Source organism: Nylanderia fulva, unplaced genomic scaffold, assembly GCF_048542155.1.
Source record: "Nylanderia fulva isolate GAGA-0341 unplaced genomic scaffold, ASM4854215v1 Scaffold688, whole genome shotgun sequence".
NCBI lineage: Eukaryota > Metazoa > Arthropoda > Insecta > Hymenoptera > Formicidae > Nylanderia > Nylanderia fulva.
In genome coordinates this window covers 896-24,174 of record NW_028190795.1, presented here as the reverse complement: position 1 = coordinate 24,174, position 23,279 = coordinate 896, and the positions used below count along the sequence as shown (strand labels likewise).

Genomic DNA, 23,279 nt, shown 5'->3' with positions numbered 1-23,279 from the left:
ATTTAGTATTGTAACTTAATAGAATAGAATTGTAACCCGACAGAATATATTAAACACAAAAATTTAAAGACATAATGTTTATCTAATTCTATTCTAAATATAATATAAAAACGTAAATTTACACTATGTTAAATATATTTTAAGGCTCCTCAGTAGTCACCGCGGTCATATTGGATTCATGACATCAGAAGCGAGAAATGACACGTCGAAAATTCTTGCGTGCCATTTTTAGATAAAAACATGTTTGAACAAAATAACGCTACTGATCGCTTTAGCATACTTAAAAGATTGTCCGAAAACTGACCTGCTCTCTTGACACGTCATAAATAACTGAAAAATGAGTGTGAAACAAGGTCAAAAAATGCAGAAAAACTTGTAGTTTGACAACTGTTGAAAGGAAAATCAATGTTCCTTTCACGTAATATATTTCTTACACAGTTCAGTTTCCGGACAATCTTACGGGTCTCATGAATATATGACACGTCGCAATACTAGCGTAAACCTAATAATTACGAAATGGCACGCAAGAATTTTTCGCTGTCATTCTCTCTTAAAGAAAGAAACAAAACTATACAGTACATAAGAGAGAAAGAAACAGAACTATAATGTCGGCATCGTCAACTCAGAGTTTTACGGTGACTATCGAGGGGCTTTAAATATAATATACACACATATGTTCATAATCTCAAACGTGGAGTAAAACTGAAAACTTAAAAATATTTCGAATCTTGAATCTTATAGCATTTTCGAGCGAGACGGGTTTTGATCGCTCTGGAAGCGAATTATGACGGCATTGATCAATCACAGCCATTTCTCAAAAAAAAAAATGAAATGATATAATTGGTCAATGACATAATTCGCTCCCGGAGCGATCAAAATGCGTCTCGCTCGAAAACGCTATTATATATTTCTGTTTCATTGCTGATTAGTTGACTCTTCAATTGCTTCAACTATTTGAAGAGCTATATTTTTGTCTTTATTATTATTAAAGCGATCCTTACTCCTTACAAGCCACGCTTTTATAAAGCCTATTATTTCTGAATCTGTACACTCTTGAGTATTTTTATTAAGACGTACAGCAGCTGTAAAATTTAATTTATTTTTATGTAATTATTTAAATATTTTCACAAGATATTATAAAAAATATATTTATATGTGTATACATACATACATACACACACACACATAATTGTACATAATATTATACAAATTTATAAAAAAAATATTGATATATGTATGCATATACAACAAATATATAATAAAATGTACTCAAAGAATTTACATGTCTAAATAAGTAACAAAGATTACAACTTTTATGAATATACATATGATGATATTTTTAAACAATATTTTAAATATTTTTGTTTTCTTGTTTTTAAAACATTAAGCAATATTATTTAATATATTTTTATTTAAAAACACTTTATTATTTATTTTTGTTAAAAAAAATTGGAAAAAACAAAAACTTTAAAACATAATTTAATAAATAAAAATTATAAAAATAACTTACAGAGAATTACAGACGCCACAGCTAAATTTTTGAAAACTTTCTTTTTCTTTGCCCCTTCCCATGAGTAGGACATACCAACTTCGTTGGTAAAAATGCGATACATAATTCTTCGAACGATTTCTTTAACGGTACATCCTCCAATGCGACTTAAATTTTGAGACTAAAACAATAAGATCATTATATTTATTTATATTTTAAATATAATAATATAATATAAATATAAAATACAAATATTAAATATTAAATATAATATAATTTTTACCGATCCTTTTAAATCTTGAAATTAAATATATAAAATATATTAAATATAATATATAATATAAATAAAATATATTACAAATTATTTAAATTATTAAAATATATATATATATATGTATATATATATTTATGTTGTCTTTATAAAATATTTAAATATAATAATATAAGATACAATTATACACATATATAATCAAGTTTAAATATTCTTTTTACTAAATTAAGTATAAATTATCTTATTAAAATATATATATACATATAATTTGTCATACTATTTATACTTTATTTACAATAGTAGAAAGAATATTTTAATTTCTCGTACCAAAATTGTTTTATTATTTTCAGATGTCATTAACCAGTTCTCCAATTCAGCCAAAGAATTATCATTTACAGGAAATGATTGCATAATTTCGGGAATTTCATTACATACAACATTTTGTACTGGATCTGCTTTATTTTTTAGTAGAACATTAATACCTTCGGAAATATCATCCATTTTCAAACTGAGAATGTGTAATTCTCTACAAATCCGTTTTCCAAATTCTAAAATGTAAATAATTAATTATAAATTATTGTTTAGTAATATTTTTTTCCAATATTTTATTTACATATATACATATATACCATTTTTTAAATTTTTAAATTGTATTTATTTTATTATATACGTATATCTTATGTAATAAATTATAAAATATCATACGAACTATCTCACCAGAATTTAATTCCAAAGCCGGGTTTTTATGATATGACTCAACAATATTAGAAATAGGAGTACTAGTACCAGAATTAGAAATAGTATCAACAGTAACTTTAGAGTTATGAGTGTTATTTTCTATTTGATTTTTCTTTCCTAGAAAAAATATAAATTAAATATATATCTTTTTACATATAATTATATTCTCTTTTCTACATTAATAGCTGTTACAAATTTTAAGTAAGTACTGATTTAAAGTTATATCAAGAAAAAGTACAATTAAAATCTTAAATTTTTCTTATTTGTTTTTTATGTTTTCTTATATTTCTGTATTTTTTAATATTAATTATTTTTATTATAAATATTTTTTACAAAATATAATCTTAATGAATTTTTTATTATATAATTATAATATCTTATACCAACATCATATTTTTTACTTACTATTGTTTGAGTCAGTTTGTTCGTTAAAATTTGGAACGTCAGGATATAGTGCATCATCATCTGATGATGATCTATCTATTTCAGAGGAGGACGATTCACTTTCAGATTTGTTATTGCGCTTTTTAGTTTTCGTATTACGTTTTCCTTTCTCTTTCAACTCTTCATTATTAGAAGTAAGATTGTTTGTACTTTTGGCTTTGTTTGCCTTTTGATGCGCTTTTTTATAAGTGTCTGCAAAATAATAATTATTTAAATTAGTATTAATTAAAATTAAAGTAATAACTAAATATATAAATATATAAGTCAATTAAAATTTGATTAAAGAAGTGAAAAATAAATACGTAGTTGTATTTTTAATTAAAAAGTAAATTATCTTAATAAATAATATAGATATGACTATTACTTATGTAATACTCGTATAATTGCTATACATATATAAATATATACAAAAGATTTATAAAATATATATTTGTTACACAAATACACAATATAGTATGTGTGTGTGTGTGTGTGTGACAATTTATATATACTTTACCATAAGTGCCCAAACTACTCGCTCTATAAAGCATCCAATCTGTCGTAGGAAGATGTTTCTTCTTTATTAGATCTATTATGACATGTTGTACAGTGCCTTCAGGTGGCCAATAACATTGTGAATTTTTATACCATGTATTCGGAACAGCTTCTACTGTTTCTTCGTCATCAAATTTTACAACGAGCCAGGTCATCTTGTCATTATATTGTTGTTGAATATTGTAGGAATTAAGAAGTTTTACCGTTAAAATAAAATAAGTGTATCCTACCGACATGTTTATGTCTCGTCATGCGTGTTGTCGAGACAGGTTATTTGTCTAAATTTTATTATATCCCCTGTTATTTGAGCGTGTTGTGTTGTTCGTTGTCGAGACAATAGCCTTGTTATTGCGAGCGAAAATCAGCAGGTAACTGCTACGGCGACCTTCTCGAATAATCCGCGTATGTTAACCGAAAATAAAAGACTGTTGACGATTTCGGAGAGAAGGAAGGCAGAAGACCGTTTCCAGCGAAAGAGAAAAGACGTGTTCTTGCGTAGACAAGCCGCTCGAAAATCTCCTGGCGAATCACGCGAAATAAAGGAAACTGTATACGCGCATCTATACTTATATAATTAAACTGCATTTGATTGAAGTTGAATATTCATATCCTTTATTTTATTTATTTAAAATAAAATCCAAATCCGCGTTTAAACCTACAAATTTTTGGGGGCTCGTCCGGGATAATACTAAGACGTTAGGTGCGGTAGTGCTGAGTGCGGCTGCATCGGCTCTGAGTAAGCGAATGACGCTGAGTGTGGTGGACTTAGATGCGGATTTGACATTTCGGCGAGTCAACGAGGAGATAGGATGAGTACCGCAAAGAATCCGTCCGATTTTACAGTGGCGACGCTTAAGGACAAACTCAGAGTTCGTGGATTGAGTGTGGCCGGCTCAAAGAACGAACTCATAAATCGACTGATGGAGGAGGATCCTGAGGGCGGATGGCTTGCTGACGAGTTGGATGTGGGACCCGAGAGTCGGGATGCGTTCGAGATGCCCGTAGAGAAGGCGAGAGTATCGCTGCGAGAGATGGAGGTGATGAGGAGAGAGAGAGAGCTTTTGGAGAGAGAGTTGGCGTTGGCGCGGCGAGAGACGGAGTTTCTTCGAGCGAGAGAAAGAGAGAGAGAGAGAGCGGGGAGAGGCGGCCGAGCGGGGAATGGATCGGGCGGGAGGACGACAGGCGGCGAACCCGACGGAGACGACCGGGACAACGGCGCGGCCGAGCATAACTGCAATCGCCGAATTATTGGCGCACTTTGATGGAGTGAGTGGCTCATGGGAGGTCTGGGAGAAACAAGTGCGACTCCTTACGACGACCTACAGACTGCATGACGAGATGGCAAAAATTCTGATAGGCTCGAGACTGAAGGGCAAGGCGGCTGAGTGGTTCCGCTCAAAGCCCGAGCACATTGAAATATCGACGGACGGCCTTCTCGTTGCTATGAAAACTATGTTTGATCATCGCCCGAATAAGCTGGCCCGAAAGAGAGAATTCGAGGGACGGACCTGGAAGAGAGGCGAAACCTTTGGTGCATACATGCACGATAAAATCATTTTGGCAAACCAGGTGCCGATTGAGAATGACGACCTTATAGATTACATTGTGGACGGCATATCAGACTTGAATTTGCAAGACCAAGCACGAATTCAGGGGTTCACGACGATGGCATCCCTGTTGAAGGCTTTTGAGAAGGTGACTTTGCGGCCGAGAGGACATCGAGAGAGCGGTGTCGTGCTGACGGGACAATCGGACGCTGCAGTGACGGAGCGTGGAGCGCAGAGACCCCATGGAGGAGCAAGACAGTGGAGAGGCGACGGAGGAGAGAGGAATCGTCGAGATCAGAGACGCTGTTATAATTGTGGAGGACAGAATCATTTGAGTGCGAATTGTCCGACTAAGGAGAACGGCGTGAAATGCTATAGTTGCGGCGAGCGCGGGCACATAGCGGCGAGGTGCACCGGGGGGGGGCGAGCGTTGGAAAAATTAGCTGCGTGGTAAGCGGATATTATGACGGTAAATATTATAAGAATGTATGTATAAATAATTGTAAAATTTTAGCAATGATCGATACTGGTAGCGACATGTGTTTAATGCGCGCGGAGTGTCATAATAGATTGGGCGTCCCGTTGCAGGGAAATAAGATTCATTTCCGCGGTGTCGGTTCAGATAACAATGAGACGCTAGGCGAATTTGATGCGGAAGTTAATATTGACGAAGACATTTGTCCCATGAGAATACGAGTAATTTCTGACGAGCTTATGAGATACGATCTTATTATCGGAGCTGACTTTTTAAGAACGGTAGATATTACAATAAAGAAAGGCGAAATATTAATCGTGAAACAGAGAACGGATCCCGAATTGCCGGAAATATTTCAAATCAATTGTATACGCGAAACAGACAAATTAGACGGCGCACATCTGAATAACGATTATCGGAGCACGTTAGAAAATATCATTTGTAATTATGTACCGAATAAAACGCGTGACGTAAACATCAAAATGAAATTAATCCTTAAAGACGATGAACCCGTATATCAGAGAGCGCGACGATGCTCCGAACAAGAAAAAAGCTAATTAAGCAGCAGGTAGATGAATGGGTGCGCGACGGTATCGTGCAACCGTCTTTGTCGGAATATGCAAGTCCAGTAGTCTTGGTGAAAAAAAAAAACGGCGCGTATCGGCTATGCGTGGATTATCGGCGCTTGAATCAAAAGATTATAAAGGATAGATATCCGTTGCCATTAATCGACGACCAACTAGCTCGATTGCAAGGTGCGAAGGTTTTTACCACCTTAGATTTAAAGAACGGGTTTTTTCACGTCGAAGTGGATGAAGATAGTCGGAAATTCACGGCCTTTATTATACCCGACGGGCAGTACGAATTTTTGAGAATGCCGTTCGGGTTGTGCAATTTGCCGGCCGTGTTTCAGAGATTTGTTAACGCCACCTTTAGAGATTTTATTAGCGACGGAACCGTTTTAACCTATATGGATGATTTAATAGTACCGTCAGAAAATTATGAAGACGCTTTGGAAAATCTCCGGCGAGTATTTCGTAGAGCGAGCCAGTCCGGATTAGAGATTAATTGGGATAAATGTCAATTTTTAAAAACAAAGGTAGAATTTTTGGGACACATAATCGAGTCAGGTAACGTGCGGCCGTCGGAAGCAAAAACAGACGCAGTTATGAGATTTCGCGAACCGAGGAATGTCAAACAGGTGCAGAGTTTTTTAGGCTTGTCTGGCTACTTCCGAAAATTAATTTACAATTATTCATTAATTGCGCGACCCTTGACAAATTTGTTGAGAAGGAATGTCGTATTTCGTTTTGAGGAAAAGGAGAAAAATGCGTTCAACAAGTTGAAGGTAGCATTGGTCGACAAGCCTGTTCTGAAACTATATAAAATAAATGCGACCACCGAACTCCATACCGACGCATCAAAATATGGATATGGTGCTATTTTAATGCAGCGCGACGATAATAATTTATTGCGTCCTATTTATTATGTGAGTGGTCGAACCACACCGGCAGAAGAAAAATATACTAGTTACGAACTTGAGGTACTCGCGATTATAAAGTCTTTAAAAAGATTCCGCGTTTATTTGATAGGAATACCTTTTAAGATCGTGACTGATTGTAAGGCGTTTAGCTTAACGATGAACAAAAAAGATTTGTGCGTGCGAGTGGCGAGATGGGCTCTGCAATTAGAAGAGTTCAATTACACTATCGAGCATCGTCCGGGAAAATCTATGGCGCATGTCGACGCGCTAAGTCGGAATCCGTTACCGATGTGCATGTCGTGTGAGAGCGAGAATAATGTGACGTCACGAATCCGGAGAGTGCAACGTGAGGATGCGCATTTGCGGGAAATAATAGAAATGACCGAAGCGAAAAAGGCCGTCGGTTTTATAATACGAGCGGGTATTTTATTTAAAATAGACGACGACGGGGAGCGTATGGTAGTTCCGCGAGCCCTGCAATCACAAATTATTAGAAGAGCGCACGACCGAGGACATCTATCGGCGTTAAAAACCGAGCGAGTAATGGCGAGAGAATATTGGATGCAAGGCCTGAAAGCGAAGGTCGAGAAAGTAGTTCATAATTGCGTGCCGTGCATTTTGGCTGAGAGGAAGCATGGAAAGAAGGAAGGACTGTTGCATCCGATCGAAAAGGGCGAGGCTCCCTTGGATACACTACACGTCGATCATCAGGGACCTCTCCCCTCAACGCGCAAACGATACCGACATATATTGGTGGTGGTGGATGCGTTCACCAAGTTTGTGTGGCTTTACGCGGTTAGGACCACTAATGCGGGGGAGGTTTTAGCGTGTTTAGCGAAGCAGGCGCGTATTTTTGGAAATCCGAGGAGGATCGTGTCCGATCGAGGTTCGGCTTTCACCTCTAGCGATTTTCGAGAATATTGTGAGGCGGAAGGAGTGCAACACGTCCTCACAACAACGGGTATGCCGAGAGCAAACGGACAGGTGGAGAGAGTCAACCGGACGTTGATTCCAGTACTGACAAAGCTGTCTGACCCTCGGCCGGAAGAATGGCACAAATATTTGGGCACTGTGTAGCAATATTTAAACGCCACGTCGCATAGAGGTATTGGGACAACGCCCTTCAACTTACTCTTTGGAATACATATTAGATTGAAAGACGATATCCCTATTCGTGAAATAATAGAGAAGGAATTGATTACTATTTTTGAGGAAAATCGAGATGAGACGAGAAGACAAGCCAAAGAGAGCATAAAGCGAATTCAGCAAGAGAATCGTCACGGATTCAATAAACGGAGAAAACCAGCGACAATTTATCATATCGGCGATCTCGTCGCCATTAAGAGAACGCAGGCAAAGCCAGGACTGAAACTCGCGGCGAAATACCTTGGTCCATACCGAATTAAGAAGATCCTGAGAAATGATCAATATATTGTCGAGAAAATGGGCGAGCACGAAGGGCCTTATGAAACTTCCACCGCGGCAGAGTACATTAAGCGCTGGGTAGACGAAAATGACGAAGTGACAACGGAAGAAGAAACCGAAGATATCTGAGGACAGATATTGGCGCAGAATGGCCGATTGTAGGAATTAAGAAGTTTTACCGTTAAAATAAAATAAGTGTATCCTACCGACATGTTTATGTCTCGTCATGCGTGTTGTCGAGACAGGTTATTTGTCTAAATTTTATTATATCCCCTGTTATTTGAGCGTGTTGTGTTGTTCGTTGTCGAGACAATAGCCTTGTTATTGCGAGCAAAAATCAGCAGGTAACTGCTACGGCGACCTTCTCGAATAATCCGCGTATGTTAACCGAAAATAAAAGACTGTTGATGATTTCGGAGAGAAGGAAGGCAGAAGACCGTTTCCAGCGAAAGAGAAAAGACGTGTTCTTGCGTAGACAAGCCGCTCGAAAATCTCCTGGCGAATCACGCGAAATAAAGGAAACTGTATACGCGCATCTATACTTATATAATTAAACTGCATTTGATTGAAGTTGAATATTCATATCCTTTATTTTATTTATTTAAAATAAAATCCAAATCCGCGTTTAAACCTACAATATTTTGTAACAAAAAAAAACATAAATTTCAGAAGATAAAATATCAAGTTTATAAGATCCAGCTAATCTCATACTTTGAATTATTTGTAATACAAAACAATTTTTATGATTAATAATAAACATATTTATATATTATATGAAGAAAAGAATATTATAAATTTTGACAATGAAAATTATACATTTTTTAATAAATTCAATTAACAGTAATTTACATATGTAACAATGGAAATGAAACAAGCTTGTTTTTGTAAGGTAACACTACTAATTTTCTTTTGATGAAGTCAATATTCCATACTTCAAGTGAGTTATTTTCTTTCTTTATATATTAAACATTAAATAAAGATGATGAACACGGTTTTGAGTAAAAATTATCATGCTTATTATATGTGTATCCTAATAAACATATAGCGTTTTCACAAAAAGCAAAATTTTTAATTTCCACAATAACATTATTCTTTAATTCTACAAATTTATCAGCATTATTCGAAATATCTAAATAATAATTATTTGTCTGTAATCTTCTATATTGTGGAGATGTGCAATTCTTTGTTAAAGGACCGTTAAAATGTTTTATCGATAGTTCGGTAAAAGAATCATTTTTAATATTATTAAAGTTATGTTGAGCAATATTACTTTCCTCAAGCACGCGATGTATAACTTGCTGTAAAGGCTGAGCTGATTTACGAACTTTTTTCTTTAATTGTTGCATATAATTTTCAAAAGGAAAAGCGCTAAAATTGTCAAGTGAACCATATAATTTTACACAGTCGCTTAAATGCAAAAAATTATGTATGTTGTGTGATACAAAATCCGGACCGTAAATTTTAATAGACTGACAGACAAAGTGTTTCATCAAACTGTGAGCATATATTACATAATCTTTATTTCTTGAATAACATTGACTTATCATTATAGAACTAGCAAGACTTAATGTTATAAAATTATTATAAATTTTAGATGATAAAACCTTTTTCAAAACTATAGGACCAGAATAGAGCAAAAAGAATCTATATTCCGTGGCTTTATATCTCTTACACTCAATTATAAAACGTGTTTTTCTAGAAAACTCATAAGGAACGTATTGCTTTAATTTTAGAAGATTTTCTGAAATTTTATTTACATCACGAGCTCGTAATTTATGGGGTGGTTTACCATAAATCCATCCATACCGTTTATGACAAAGGAGCCTTTTCATACCACCTAATAAAAGATTATGCATGTAATCTATTGGTACATTATCTATCATGTTAAAGTTAGGTATATCTAATAGTATACTTTTGCCAATATGATGTTCCGGTTGAGCAGTAGTTCTAAATGTATGATCAGTTCTTTTGTAAAAACGTTCTGTCTCCTTAAAACATAATACATGATTAAACATTTCACCCTCTTCTTCACATTTTGTGCATGAAAAATGGCCTGTATGACCTTTAATAAATAAAGCAAATGATTTCGCTGGAGAATCACAAATTAACATTAAAATTCTGAATTTGTATCGAAAAGAATTTATTAATATGCCATTAGTTGTTAGATGAATACATTCATTTACAAAATCTTTAAAAAAATCATTAGCAGATTTTGGTTTTTCCGAACCATGATATAAAGCAACTAAAAATATGTGGTTTATAAGAACTTTTATTGATTTGATTGAGCATAAAATAGGCCAAAATGAACTATTCGAACTTTTGCTTAACGGTAAACCATCAGTATTGACAGCTAATAAAAACTCTTCATCTCGTTCTAAGTTGATTTTATGATTTATACAAAATAAATTTATCGTTTTTTCTATACCAAAATAAAAATATGTCCCGGAACCTAAACCTGTTACAATTATTTTATTAGGTGTTTTTAGTACTGTTCTTGCATCTTTTGGAATATTGCTACATCCCGGTATTTCTCGTATTATAGGAAGTAAATTTCCTAACGCCGATATTGTTATATTATCTTTTACAGCCCATACAGCTAATTTTGAGGTTAACGATATATTATTTTCATTATTATTGCACTCAATATTATTCGGTAATTCTTCGACATCATTATTAAATAACTCATTATTTGGAACATTGACATTTATATCATTATTACAAAATGAATTTATAGGCAATATTAAACTATCTACTAACTCATTGTCGTATGGAATATTGACATTTACATTATTATTACAGCATGAATTTGTAGGCAATATTAAATTATCAGTAGCAATATTATTATCAATTTCTGTGATGTTATCATTGATATGAAAATTAAAAAATACAGAATTATTATTAATAAGTTCTAGAGATCGATTTAGTTTATTTTTAAGATTTCTATGGAATTTAATTTTATCTTTAATCCTTAACTTATCCATAGTCAAAGCTAGAGGTTAGACTAACACTGAACACAATGAAAAAGAGTGAAAGTTATAAATATGTGTATTTTATTAATATGATTGTACTTACTTTAAAAAAGTTTCGTCTGATACTTGAAAAAACTATGCACACAATTATGTAATATGGAGGGGTCAGCTCAGAGGAGATATCAGCTTTTCTCGCAGCTCTTCAGAGGAGATATCTCTTCAAAAAGATACACCAGCTCACAAAATTTTAGGCGCGAAAGAATATCAGTATTATAATCACACAGCAACAGTACTTCTTGAAACAATTGCTCGTACTCGCTGCCGGAAATGTAGTAACGTGCACAGGCCTGATCGCGTACATGTGCTGCGCAGAGCGGTTCAAACAATCGCGTGTCGCAATATGCGAGGAAGACTCTTTGTCTGCCGAAACGCGCACACGTGACTAGGACATGTTGAACACGTGATCGACAGACATGTATCACTTCGTATATATCTCTGGTACTAATAGGGCCCAACGCAACAGAAAAATTATTAGAAATAGAAATAATTATTAAACAAGAAAGAAAGTAAAAGATTTTTTCTTTCCTTTCTTACTAATTTATAATATGTATTTTTACCCTTTATATTTTTCTATTTTGTGCGTAAGGCCTAACACAATACAAAAATATTATTTATATATATATATATATTATATTATAATTCTAAATTTAAATTTTAAAACTATTAATTCTAATAAATTTAATTACTATAAATGTAACGAGTCAATCTTTGTAAAATTGATATTTAAAATAAATGCTAATACAAATGTATGAGTAAAATAATCATTTAGTACAATTATTGTTGAATGCATTTTTAGAAACTGTAATTTAATTATTGGAAAATTATTACAGCATGTACCTATAATTATTGAGGCATTTTAAATAAAAATTGTACAGAAATTTGAGTGCATAAAAATAAAAAATTAATTTAATTTACAACAAATTATAATTTATAGAAAGATTATATAAAATATATATATTCTCTAAACACATACATTTCATATACATAATTTGGATGTACATTAAAATATGTAATATATATATTTATTGATGTATTTCATATGTACATACAGTTTATGTATGTACAGTGTATGTGAAATGTATATATAGTTCATATATGACTAGTGTGTAAGTATGTATATATAGTGTGTATGTAAAATGTAGATAATTAATATTTTCTCGCTAAACTTCAGATATTACGTTCATTGAAGCTTTAATACTTTTTATTATTATAACTATACATTTACACGTCAGGTTTGATAACACTATTTCTAAAACTGGTCAATTATAGCTAATCCTCGGAAGATTGGAATGGTTAAAAGTTGACCAGAAGTATAGATTATTAAATCCAATTGAGGATGACGTGTAATAAGAGGCTATGATGATAATACTATTTCATATAACATTTGATATTTTAGGTGTATATTTTATGAATATACATTTTACTTCCATGACAAAAATAATATCCTATATGTCAAATGTTTATACATTTTATATACATGATTTGGATATACACTGCAATATATAATATGTATATTTATTAATGTATTTTATATGTATATACAGTTTATGTATGTACATTCCATGTAAAATGTAGATACATAATTAATATTTTTCCGTTAAGCCTCAGATATATTTATTGAAGCTATACTAATAAATTTGGTCAGTAATTAGTACTTTCTATTATTAATATTAATGTTAATAATATATTACTTGACATTGGACAAATTATCAGTACTTTCTATTATTATGACTACGTTTAGACATCAGGTTTAATAACACTAAATTTCTTAAACTGGTCAATTACAGCTATTCCTCAAAAGAGTGAAATAATTATGTATGACCAATTCTAGAAGTATAAATGTTATTAAAATTGATTTAAGGATGACATGTAATAAGAACCTATACTATGATTGATAATAATATTTACTTCATGTAATGTTGGACATTTTTAGGAGTATATTTTATGAATATACATCTGACTTTCATGACATAAAAAAAATATTCTGTATGTCGAATGTTCATACATTTCTTATACATAAATTGAATATACATATTACATATTATAATGTATATCCAATTATGTATATGAAATGTATGAACATTCGACATATATATTTTTTTTGTCATGGAAGTCAGATGTATATTTTATAAAATATACACCTATAAATAAATATATACATAGGGTGTATAAATTTTATGGAGTTAAAAGACTAACATATAATTACATTCTTTAATTTTAATTTTATGTGAAGTTTACTTTAATAAACCTTTAAAAAATATATATATAACAAAAAAAAACAGAAAGTTTATAAAAATTGATAATTTCTTTCGACATTTTCACTATAAAAAGATTGTCTCCAAATTGACCAAAAAGTCTGGCATTATATGACATATATATGTAAATACTATAGAATTTAAATAGTGGTCTTATATTTAAGATTGTCTTAATATGTATGTAAATAATGTATACATACATATGCATATGTTACATACATTAGGTATGTACAATTTATGTATTTACATTTTATATATATCAGATATACACAAACTATATAAACATACGAAATACATTAATGAATATACATGTTACATATTATGATATACATTTAAATTATGTATTTAAAATATACTATATGTACTGAAAAAAATAGCAATGTTTAATTGGTCACATATCAACCAAAGCTTTAGTTACTGACACAAAACTTTTTTCTCAGTGTGTTTTATAGATATTATGAAACATAATGTACACACGATATACAGAAATGTATATACATATTATATACACTAAAGTACATATAAAGTACATATAAACTTTACATACATTTGCCATATGTATATATAAAAACATCAAGGAATATACATATTACATACTGTAAGGCATATACAAATTATGTATCTACATTTCACATACATTGCACATACATAAACTGTACGTACATATGAAATACATCAATGAATATACATATTACATATTCTAATGTATATCCAAATCATGTATATGAAATGTATATATTTAGAGATTATAAAATGTATGTATATATGATATACAGAAATGTATATACATATTACATACTGTAAGGTATATACAAATTATGTATCTACATTTCACATACATTGTACATAAATAAACTGTACGTACATATGAAATACATCAATGAATATACATATTACATATTCTAATGTATATCCAAATCATATATATGAAATGTATATATTTAGAGATTATAAAATGTATGTATATATGATATACAGAAATGTATATACATATTACATACTGTAAGGTATATACAAATTATGTATCTACATTTCACATACATTGTACATAAATAAACTGTACGTACATATGAAATACATCAATGAATATACATATTACATATTCTAATGTATATCCAAATCATGTATATGAAATGTATAAACATTCAATATACAGGATATTTTTTTCATATCATGGAAGAAAAATGAATATTCATAGAATATCCAATGTTATATGGGATATATATAAAAGTGATATTTGATACCATTGATATTTCATCGATTATAAAAAGAATAGTATTCTTTAATTCATCTCTTAATGTTTTTAAAACAACGTCGGATAATTGTCTGTATTTAGGAATATAGCCATGCTCCACTGGTAATTGAAAAAGTCTATGAATAGTAAGTCCATCAATATTAAAGGCAGCAATACCCGTGGGTGCAGCTACCGCAACATCCTTATTTAAATTTTGTTTCACCCAACATTTAATAGTTTTTATGAGATAACTTTTGCCTGTTCCACCTTCGCCACTTACATAATGTCTCAAGCATTTCGAATCAGATTTAATGGTATTTGTAATGGTATCGAATACTTTCCTTTGATCATCATTTAGCCCAGAAATTAAATCATCGATATTTGTTTCGTCTGGTTTAGCTAAAACATCTCTAAATTCTTGCATAGCATTTCCTGCTTCCAAAGCAAGAAATTCTGTTTCATTATTAGATTGCTTATTTTCCTCTTGTGATTTTACTATTTTATTTAAATAATTCTCAATATTTTCTTTAATATTTTTCAAGTAATTTTGATCATTAACAATTTTTTCATGATAAGATATTGCTTCTGGTAGTTGCGAACATATACTTAAAAATGTTTCTGCATAAGTAGAATATTCTGATTTTATTTCTGATAAATCTCTCCATGGTTTGAATAATAATAATAACGAATAGTAATATTTTTCTGGTTGCATTTCAACATTGTATTTATAATGATTCACCAGATATCCACGCTGTCTTTTCTTAATATAATGTGGATATTTACCTTCACCTTTCAAAGTATAAAAATTATTGGCAGGTATTTTCTTTGTAATATCATACCATTTCGCAAAATTATAAAGGCTCAACGATTCGAGTTCTTGTGGTCTAGTTGGATAGTAATAATCAATCATTGATTTACAAAAAATGTCTGTTGAATCTGCGTCCAACAATTTAATTTCTTTAAGTGTTTTTATTTTTCGGCTTCTAATTTGATTAACATCTAGCCATCTAATTGTTGTACATGGATCTATTCCATATAGTGATATACCGAGAAGTGTGTCGCATGCTTCTAGAGCACCACATTCTCTGTTATTTAAATTACGCATTGCAAAGTTCCAAAGACGACTACGTAATGATTTCGTAGAGTTAACTGCTTCGAATGTATCATTTGCATAACTCGACTCAGATTTTGTAGTATATTTTGTACAGTACCAATTTAACAAAGTTGATTTTTCACCAATAAATTGCATATCCATGTTACCTTCCCATGCAGTTAAAATTACAGGATTGTAATCATTAATATTCTTTTCTTTTTCTTCTCGTGGAAGATCGTATAATCTGCTTTTTGCTTTTAAAGTTCTTCTTCCTGCTATCGACGATACTAGATCTTTTAAAATTAGATTTTTGGTGACTGGACGTGGAAATCCAAATCGACAAACACGAGTAACACCCTTTTTACTTTTCTTACATCGTAAACAGTAATTATTATGAACGTGACGTTGATGAGTATTGACTCTTCGATATAATAAAGGTGAAATATCTTTATCGGGTAATTTACATGATATATATTTCAATAGAAACTTAACAATTTCTTCATTAGAAGATTCGCCGATTAAAGGAGCGTCTTTTATCCATACTAATAAATGAAAATGTTGAGTACCTCTACCTTGATACTCACGTCTCCAAAAGTAATGTGTTACTTCACCAATCGGATGATCACTCGAACATATGAAATCGAGCATAGCGTGAAATTGATTTTCCATATATCTAGATACGGACACGGGATCAGATGCAATAAGTTCATTTGCAGATTTTGTGGACATATTAGGATTTATTTCTCGAAGATATTCAATCATATGTGACCACAGCCATTCGCTTGGACTTAGAGTTAAAAACCAGGTAGCAGGTCCATAATAATAGATCATACAACTTAAATCACATCTAGGTTTGCGCCAATATTGTTCACTGTTGCGAAGTCTTGAAAATATTGTACTTATGTTTCCTTCTAATTTATTTTCTGACATTGCATTCAAGAAGCTTTTTGTTGTAAATCGTTCTCTCAAATTCACTATATTCATTTTATGATAAATACCACTATTTAATTGTCGAATATTTGCATTATTCAATAAATAAAATATATACTGTATATTTAAACGAAATTGAGAATGTTTGGACATTAATCGTGATTTGATAAACTCGCTATCTGACAGACGTATTGGTCTTTCTTCATATTGACCATTTTTTCCAAATGGATATAAATCGGGAAAGCACAAAAGATCCAAAGTTTTATCTCGACCATCTATTGGAATATTTTCAACTCTTAACATTTGATACAACGCTGTTGCACTCTCATTTGTTCTTTTATCATACATTGGATAAATAGTAAACTGTTCGTAATACGTGTCCGGATCCGTAATCTGTGTCAATAATGCTTGCTGAATTTGTTCCACATTATCATTCAATTGATATTCGACGTCGTTTAGTTTGTCAGTTAATAGATCATCATGTGATTTTGGTAATTCAATTGCTGTATATAACGGATTGTGTTTTTTGAACCATGTTAATACTTCATAAATTTTTTTAACATTTACTAAATTTTCCCACATTATTTTAGATTTAGTTGGAACACCACGAACTACAATGTATAATTCGTGATCATAATTTAATACGTCTGTTGGGTTACAAATTTTTTTTATCGTTTTATTTACTGGCAATGGTAAGTGAAACGTTCTGCCTTTAACTTTACTTTGAAGATGTGATTGTGGTAAATTTTTCTTTGATACTGTTCCCATTTTCTGTACAACTTGAAAAGCTTTTGCTCTTTGTATCAAAATTTTTTCATATTCATTTAATGTAGTTATTACGTCTGGTGTTTTGTCAACGTATAAATTATTCAAAATACATATTGGTGGTAAAGTGCCTTTACGAAAGTATGTCAAACAGTATCGGCAAATATATAACTCTGTACTTTTTAAATCAATATGCAAATAGTTTATTAATTTCTTCCATTGTTTTCCTGATAAAGACTTTCTTAATTTTCCCACATTAAAAACATTTCGTTTAAAGCAAAGTTTTTCACAAGATAAACATACAAATTGAGGTGTATCTGTAGACCGTTTTGTCAATACGGTAAAAGCTTTCGAATACTTTAATAATATTTCATCTTCATTTAAGTTTATAACTGTTTCGATATTAACATCGGTAAACATACTTTTCCTACATATATTATCAACAATTTTGTCCAAAATTTGCACATCACCAGAATGTAAAGCTTCGTCCAATTTTAATAGTTTGTCGTAATAATATGTCAAGCGAGAAGCAAGTCTTTGTATATATCTCACTTTTGGATAATGTGGTGACAAGAAATGCAAAGCCAACAATTTAGATTTACATAATTTGGGATCAATGTAACATACTTGCGAATGACCAAGTTTATTCGATTGTCTATATGAATATGAACATGTTTCTATTGATTTAATAAATGTAGAAATATTTCTCACTTTTGAACACTTTGATATTGTTGTTAAAAATTGTTTGAATCGTTCAATTATAATAGCATCATTTATTCTACATAGAGATCCACATTTCCAAAATATTGTTGTTTTATTACGTGTACATTTTGTCGTTATTGGTAAAACATTAGTTACTTGTCCATTTTTATTTATTATTAAGGGGATGCCGGAGGTCTACTATTATCGGCCGAACCGATTATATTTTCCAACACCAAGAAGTTTTTATTGCGTTAATAGAATAACAAATGCTTTTCCACGATTAAAATTAATACAATAATAAACTGCGAAGCTGTCTCAATTTGTGATAAAAAGACAAAAAATTTTTAAATACAAGTTTTTTTTCTGGCTTCTCGCGTCACGTCATAACAATATTTGCTTGTATAAAAGTTTCACAATTTATACGTACAAAATAAGACCACTTCGCGGAAAAGATTGCATAAAGGAATATTAGTGAGCTTGCAGAAATAAGTTTAGAAGTCTAATAAAAAAGATCTTGGTTATGGAATATTTCATTCACATGTGTATGTGCGAAATGACATTTGGGAATAATACAGAGCACAAAATTAGTTGCGCGATGTCGCGATAGATGGAGCTGCAATCGTGCAGTTAGACAAGGACAGACAGTCATATTATCTTTGTCTCTCTCATGCTGTCTTGTCTTCTGACACACAGTCTCTCTCTCTCTCTCTCTCTCTCTCTCTCTCTCTCTCTCTCTCTCTCTTTCTCTCAAATTGCTCGTTCATAATTGTATGCGAATGATTTGAGAGAGAGAAAATATGGTATAATATGCCAATATTATATTTATGTGTGTATATATATATATATATATATATATATATACATATATATAATATTGGCATATTATATACCTACATACTTATATATATATGTAGAAATAATAATAAAAAATAATAAATAATAATAAATAAATTAAAAAATAAGAAAAATTAATAAATAAAATAATAAAATAAAATAAAATAATAAATAATAAAATAATAAAATAATAAATAATAAAATAATAAAATAAAATAAAATAATAAATAGTAAAATAAAATAAAATAATAATTATATATAATATAAGTTGTAGAAATCTATACTTATAGAATAGAATATTGTTCAGAAATAAATATTTTTATCGGCTCTCAATATAAATAATATAAGTATGCTGTCTTCTAAGCTGGGCAATAGAGCCAAGGAAACGAAACGAAAAATTAATTAAACGGAACTGTATCTCAATTTGAGATCCCAAAGTTCCACATATAAATTAATTTCGAAACTTACATATGGAGAAATAAGCGAGAAAAATATAGGTCCGAAAAGTCGCTGAAGCGGGAATCGAACCCGCGTCTTTCACTTTCCGGGCGGTATTTACTAACATCTACTAAAAAGGCAAATGAAAAATATAGGATCGAAAGGGTCTGAATAGCTTAGTTGGTAAGAGCAGTCGCCCGGAAAGTAAAAGACGCGGGTTCGATTCCCGCTTCAGCGACTTTTCGGACCTATATTTTTCTCGCTTATTTCTCCATATGTAAGTTTCGAAATTAATTTATATGTGGAACTTTGGGATCTCAAATTGAGATACAGTTCCGTTTAATTAATTTTTCGTTTCGTTTCCTTGGCTCTATTGCCCAGCTTAGAAGACAGCATACTTATATTATTAGGATATTGTTATTTCACATTGTGTGAGCAGATAGCATGGATGGCATATTATATATATATATATATATATATATATATAATATGCCATCCGTGCTATCTCACACAATGTGAAATAACAATATTCTATTTTATAAGTAGAGATTTCTACAACTTATCTCTCGGCAGGTGTTGTTATAAAATAAAATATTCTTTTATATTTTTTTATTTTGTTAATTTTACAAAATACATTTGATCATACCATATAAAAATAAAAAAGAACATATACCATATTGTCATCAATTATATATAACTAAAAAAAAAAGTGTGACTAATATGTAATAAAATGAAAAAAAAATATTATAAAATAAAAATCTAGGCGGGCATATATCCTGGTGCTGCCGGCGGTGCGGATATATATCCTGGTGCTGCCTGCGGTGCGGACATGTATCCTGGTGCTGCCGGCGGTGCGGACATGTATCCTGGTGCTGCCGGCGGTGCGGGCACGTATCCTGGTGCTGCCGGCGGTGCGGACATGTATCCTGGTGCTGCCGGCGGTGCGGATATATATCCTGGTGCTGCCGGTGGTGCGGACACGTACCCTGGTGCTGCCGGCGGTGCGGGCACGTACCCTGGTGCTGCCGGCGGTGCGGGCACGTATCCTGGTGCTGCCGGCGGTGCGGACATGTATCCTGGTGCTGCCGGCGGTGCGGGCACGTATCCTGGTGCTGCCGGCGGTGCGGGCACGTATCCTGGTGCTGCCGGCGGTGCATATATATATCCTGGTGCTGCCGGCGGTGCGGATATATATCCTGGTGCTGTCGGCGGTGCATATATATATCCTGGTGCTGTCGGCGGTGCATATATATATCCTGGTGCTGCTGGCGGTATATATCCTGGTGCTGTCGGCGGCGCAAGCACGTATCCTGGTGCTACAGGAGTATGAAGGCGGCAATCGGCGTATTTTCTTTGACGCGCCCGCTCCTTGTTCACCGCCTTACGTACCGCGGTGTTAATTCGCTGCAAAAAAAAAAGAAATTTTATATTTACATATATATATATTTATATACAGGTATGTATAGATATACAGGGTGTCCCAGAATTGGCGAAAAAGTTTATGGCAGATTCCTGGTATCATTTGAAGACGATTTTTCCTGAGTGATATATATATATATATATATATATATATATATATATAGTATATATATATATGTTCCTGTCTCTCTGTCTCTTCTTTCTTTTCTACATTGCATTTTTTCATACATGCACACGTATATAATAATAAATATTTTCTACATTACATAAATAAAACTAATTACATACATATATACATACATACATGTATGTAATTAGTTTTATTTATGTAATGTAGAAAATATTTATTATTATATACGTGTGCATGTATGAAAAAATGCAATGTAGAAAAGAAAGAAGAGACAGACAAAAACACACAGAGATGTGTGTGTGTGTGTGTATGTGTGTGTAAATATACATATACAGGGTGTACAGAAAAGATCGGATATATACATACATACATACATACCTATCGTTTTATTTAGCTATGTACCTGTCTATCTATCTATCTATCTATCTATCTATCTATCTATCTATCTATCTATCTATCTGTCCCTCTGTGTTCCTGTCTCTGTCTCTCTGTTTCTTCTCTTTTCTACATTGCATTCTTTCATATCTGCACACGTATATAATAATTTTCAACATTATTTAAATAAAAATAATTACATACATACATACATGAAAATATATATATATATTTATATGTATGTATGTATGTATATATGTATGTATATAATTATTTTTATTATTTAAGTAATGTTGAAAATTATTATATACGTGTGCAGATATGAAAGAATGCAATGTAGAAAAGAGAAGAAACAGAGAGACAGAGACAGGAACACAGAGAGACAGATAGATAGATAGATAGATAGATAGGTAGATCGATAGACAGAGAGGCAGATAGCTAAATAAATCGATAGCAATCTGTGTATATATATATATATATATATGTGTGTGTGTGTGTGTGAATGTAAAAAAATATTACATATAATAGTACCTGTCTTACTGTTTGCGCTGGCAGCGGGGTCATCGCCATCCTCGCGTCCGCTGGCAGCGGGGTCATCATCATCTTCGCGTCCGCTGGCAGCGGGGCCATCATCATTCTCGCGTCCGCTGGCAGCGAAGTCATCATCATCCTCGCGTTCGCTAGCAGCGGCGCCGTCGCCGTCCTCGCGTCCGCTAGCAGCGGCGTCGTCGCCGTCCTCGCATCCGCTGGCAGCGGCGTCGTCGCCGTCCTCGCATCTGCTGGCAGCGGCGTCGTCGCTGTCCTCGCATCCGTTGGCGGCGGCGCCGTCGCCGTCCTCGCCTTCGCTGGCAGCGGCGCCGTCGCCGTCCTCGCGTCCGCTGGCAGCGGCGCCGTCGCCGTCTTCGCGTCTACTGTCTTCCTCTTCGGGATGACGTATCCTTCACTTCTTGCTAAAATAAATAAAAAAAATTATTAGATAAAAAAGGGAGGGAGAGAGAGAGAGAGAGAGAGAGAGAGAGAGAGATATTATATGAAATACTTACGTCGCGGCATCTTGGTTCCTCTATCTTCGGCGACGAAAAGTGGACTGTGCATCTTCCGAGTTCGTGCGTTGTTGCCGCGCGGCTGATTGTTATTTGTTTGCAAATAAGATATTGCCGCACGGCGCGCACACACACACACACATATTGAATGTTACTTTTTTTTCTTTCCTGTGTCTTTCGCTTTCACTTTGAAAGATTACAGGAGAATTTTTTATTTATACAGGGGCGTTCCTAGGGTACTTGGCGCCGGGGTCACCGGGGTGCCACACTAAATTTGCCGCCTCTACTTATATCTTTTTATATTCTTATATATTTCGATTTAAAAGGACTCAATAAAAAAGTTTTTTTAATAAACAATTTTCTAAGAGGTAGGACTTGTTTTTGAAAAAATTTTCATGAGTGTGCCGCCCCCGTGGCGCCCGTGTGCCCTGCACTCTTTGCACACCCGGGTTGGAACGCCCCTGTATTTATATATAATTATATATATTAAGAGTTTAACTAGGCTCTGTAATATATAAATATAAATTTAACATATATAAGATAGGCAATAAGAGCCAAATCGCGGATGACAGTGCGTTATTCTAAACGAAACTAAATTTTTTCGTTAGAATTAAATACCTGTGCAC

General features: G+C 32.7%; 2 protein-coding genes across 3 annotated transcripts in view; both read right to left on the bottom strand.

Annotated features, from left to right (window-relative positions):
- The window catches only part of LOC114940605 (uncharacterized), a 30,681-nt gene extending 7,976 nt beyond the window's left edge, over positions 1 to 22,705 (bottom strand). Inside the window, exons 1-4 of the mRNA XM_085488369.1 lie at positions 22,654 to 22,705; positions 22,142 to 22,560; positions 20,992 to 21,090; positions 14,911 to 18,069 (exon numbers count right to left, since the gene is read on the bottom strand). Coding sequence (XP_085344495.1) covers positions 14,911 to 18,069; positions 20,992 to 21,090; positions 22,142 to 22,560; positions 22,654 to 22,705 — 3,729 coding nt within the window. The remainder of the gene's footprint in view (positions 1 to 14,910; positions 18,070 to 20,991; positions 21,091 to 22,141; positions 22,561 to 22,653) is intronic.
- LOC114940610 (uncharacterized) lies at positions 866 to 11,759 on the bottom strand. 2 transcript variants are annotated; one of them, XM_085488368.1, is made up of 7 exons: positions 11,479 to 11,759; positions 3,439 to 3,631; positions 2,904 to 3,134; positions 2,478 to 2,615; positions 2,088 to 2,308; positions 1,511 to 1,670; positions 866 to 1,082 (listed from the first exon to the last, which is right to left on the bottom strand). In XM_085488368.1, the coding sequence occupies exons 2-7, from the start codon at positions 3,629 to 3,631 to the stop codon at positions 916 to 918; spliced, it is 1,110 nt and encodes a 369-aa protein (XP_085344494.1). In that variant the 5' UTR covers positions 11,479 to 11,759; the 3' UTR covers positions 866 to 915. The 2 variants fall into 2 exon arrangements, with proteins under 2 accessions (XP_085344494.1, XP_029171159.2); XM_029315326.2 differs by lacking the exon at positions 11,479 to 11,759 and having other exon boundaries at positions 3,439 to 4,023.
- Positions 22,706 to 23,279: the final 574 nt, after the last annotated feature.

Bases quoted from the DNA above. Each gene is read 5' to 3' on its own strand.
- LOC114940610 (XM_029315326.2), bottom strand. From the start codon at position 3,712: ATGTCGGTAGGATACACTTATTTTATTTTAACGGTAAAACTTCTTAAT. The intron at 2,616-2,903 runs GTAAGTAAAAAA...TATTTTTTCTAG, and splicing joins ACAAACTGACTCAAACAATA to GAAAGAAAAATCAAATAGAA. The intron at 1,671-2,087 runs GTACGAGAAATT...TTATTGTTTTAG, and splicing joins AAAATAATAAAACAATTTTG to TCTCAAAATTTAAGTCGCAT.